Below are 3035 nucleotides of genomic sequence, written 5' to 3'. Positions count from 1 at the left end.
TATATATATATATATATATTTAGTATATCTACAGTATAATATTTTCTATATAAACTATATTATAATTTAAATAATTCTACTAAATTAAATAGATGGATAAAAGAACTATAAATATATTAAATTATATTTTTTTAATTAATATATCTGCCTGGCTGTCTATCGATATGATGAATATGTATGTGCTACTAAACCCATTTCAGTTTGTTTGTATTTGTTTATTTGTTTGTAACAAAGAAGAATAAATAGAGAATAAATTAACCCTTTTTTTCCTTCTTTTCTTTTTCGGGTGTATTTGTTTGTTTATACACACAAAAAAAGTATAAGAAGGATATATTATGCATGCAAATTGGGGCTGCTGCATGCATGCATCTTTTTTTTTTTTTTTTTAATTTGCATGCATATATAAATTATATGCAATTTATATATGCATGCAAACTAAAGATGCATGCATGCAAGTTTTATTTGCATGCATATTTTGGGGCTGGTAGTATTTCTTCTTTTGCCTATATCTATATATGATGATATTTATATATCTCTCTCTCTATCTCTCTCTCTTTCTCTTTCTCTCTCTCTCTCCCTCGGCCGCTATCATCATCTTTATCTTTATCTTTATCATCATAACCACTTGAACTCAATTAAATAAAATTAAATTCAAGTCATCGGCGTTACTGCTGCTGAGAGGGTTAAGCAAGCAACGCGTACTTTCTCCTTGGCACGTTCTGTACTCTCTTTGTCTTCCTGAAACAAAAACACAACAGAAAAACACAAAACAAATATATATATATATATATATATATATATATATATATTATATATACATGTACTTATATATGTATATGCATACGCACATCTTACATACATGAGCATATAATAGATGCAGAGATATATACAGAATATATATGTTCATATAAACAAAATAGATGAATCCCTTGCTTGTGTTTCCTAATTTATTTATTTATATTTATTTATTTATATTTATTTATTTATATTTATTTATTTATTTATATTTATTTATTTATTTGTGTGTTTGTTTGCTTACCTAACTGTCATTTTTTTGCGTTGTGCAAGAGTGAGGCGTTGCCTGATGGCTCTGGTTTTTTTCATACGAAGATCTTTGGGTTTATATTTTTTTCCTTGGAAGAATTTTTTCGCTTCTTCTCTTCTTTTTTGATTATAAACAGTAAGAACACGAGCAATACTCTTACGTACTTGTGTTATTTTTGCAATACGAGAAGAAGCTGAGCCCGTTACCTTGGCTACTCTAAGCTGAGAAAGCTCTTTCTTAAGATCCTCCAGCTGTTTCTGCAGAGCCGCGGGGGCTTTCTGCCTCAGTTCGTGTGCTGCGATGCCAACCTGAACAAAAAAAAAATCAATAAAAAACACATATATATACTCTTTTATTTATCTATATATATTTAAATATATATCCCTAAGAAATAATACACNAAAAACACATATATATACTCTTTTATTTATCTATATATATTTAAATATATATCCCTAAGAAATAATACACGGATCGTGGGGGGGGGGTTCGGATTCTGCTTTATTCAATATGAATACAACAAGAAACACCAACCCCTCCTATTTCACGAATCATCAGCCACGACACACGTAATACCCTCAACAAACATAAACATATACAAATAAAGTAAAAGGGAGAGAAAGAGAAGAACAATAAGAAGAATACAAATATGAAACACCCACACAGGGCTCAACACAACGGGTGATGCGTATGAGGCTTCAATCGCCTAATGTCTACAAAACAAAGAACTGAATTGCAAGAAAAAAAGAAGATGAAAAGGAAATTCCTATATATGCTGTGGTGAGAGCTGAAACAAACAAATACGACTGCAGCAACTACTAACGGGCGGTGCAGCAGCACCCGCAGCAGCCTTAAACAGCAGGAAGGCGATAATAGGATGAAAAACTCTGTTGTTTATTACGAATATATATTATATCTTGGTGTATTGCACAGATTTCCATGAAGAAAGCTGGAAACAAATCCATGCCTTGTTGCATAGAAACCCATGCATATTTGTCTGTTGCTGCTGCTCACCATCTTTACGTGTGGGGTAGAACCGAGACGGGCTGAAGTTGAAAGATGAATTAAATGCCCTCTTTTTATTGCACAGCACAAAAGAAACGCCTATTCAGACGCTGCGCAAAATAAAAAAGAAGAAAAGCCGCAGCCCCACCACCGGAACCTACTGGCTTTGGTACCCCGCAGTGGAAGCCAATGGGTGTTGAGTGCAGAGAAAGCGCTGCCGTTCTTCAAGTCGGTGGCAGAAGATTTGTGTCAAAATATCCGCGAATATATTTAGAAAATCCATTTATATATTAAAAAGAATATAAAAAATAAAAACAAATCNAACGCCTCTCTCTCTACCAGCACAAGAAACCTTTCGGTGTCTTAACTATCAGAAACATGAATAAAGAGGATCTTTTGCTGCAAGTTCAAGTAGCACACTCTAACAAATTCCATTGACCAGACATTCTTAAATATAGAATTTATATTTAAAATTTCAGCATAGCTTTCACTGAAAATAAATAATTTGAATTGCTTTTCTGAGCTTGCTTCCGCTCCTCCAGCGCGAGCCTGAGAGCAGTCCCAAGCCGGGCGCATCTCCGCCTCTGTGGCGTCCGCAGCAGTTGGCTTTGATAGCATCGATCGATTGAATACGAGTGTTTATTAATTTGTATTTATTGTCCGGTTTTGTTTTTTTTCTCCTGGAATATGGGCGCTTTGTAATATAGGAGGAGGCAGGCACTACTGCAGCCTCATGGCACCACTATTAAAAGCGGGAGGGAAGGAACTGTGGCGGCTTTGCATGCAATTTATAGAGGCATTTTTAACCGTCTAATTCTCTTTATTTAATTCGTATTATCATCTCCCGCCCTCTCCATGCCGCATAAATGAGAGTTCTGCTGACCTTCGAGGTGCTCCTGCTGGGGGCAGCTCTTGGACCCGGGCGGCAAGCAGCGGCTGCTCCCCCCGCAAGCCCAACTCCTGATGAGCCTGAATCGCCATCACC

The 3035-nt window shown here is 35.6% G+C and overlaps 1 protein-coding gene across 1 annotated transcript; it reads right to left on the bottom strand.

Moving 5' to 3' along the window:
- Positions 1-651: 651 nt before the first annotated feature.
- Positions 652-2062, bottom strand: EMH_0086430 (ribosomal protein L35, putative; the record flags this gene model as incomplete). The annotated part of the gene is made up of 3 exons (XM_038022892.1): positions 652-738; positions 1210-1353; positions 2060-2062. 3 exons carry the CDS (start codon positions 2060-2062, stop codon positions 652-654), a joined length of 234 nt encoding a protein of 77 aa, XP_037878746.1.
- Between the last annotated feature and the right edge of the window lie 973 nt (positions 2063-3035).

Source organism: Eimeria mitis, genomic scaffold (genome assembly GCF_000499745.2).
Source record: "Eimeria mitis Houghton genomic scaffold, Emh_scaff6186, whole genome shotgun sequence".
Lineage (NCBI taxonomy): Eukaryota > Apicomplexa > Conoidasida > Eucoccidiorida > Eimeriidae > Eimeria > Eimeria mitis.
The sequence above is the reverse complement of the archived record's forward strand: the minus strand, read 5'-3'. Positions and strand labels throughout refer to the sequence as shown.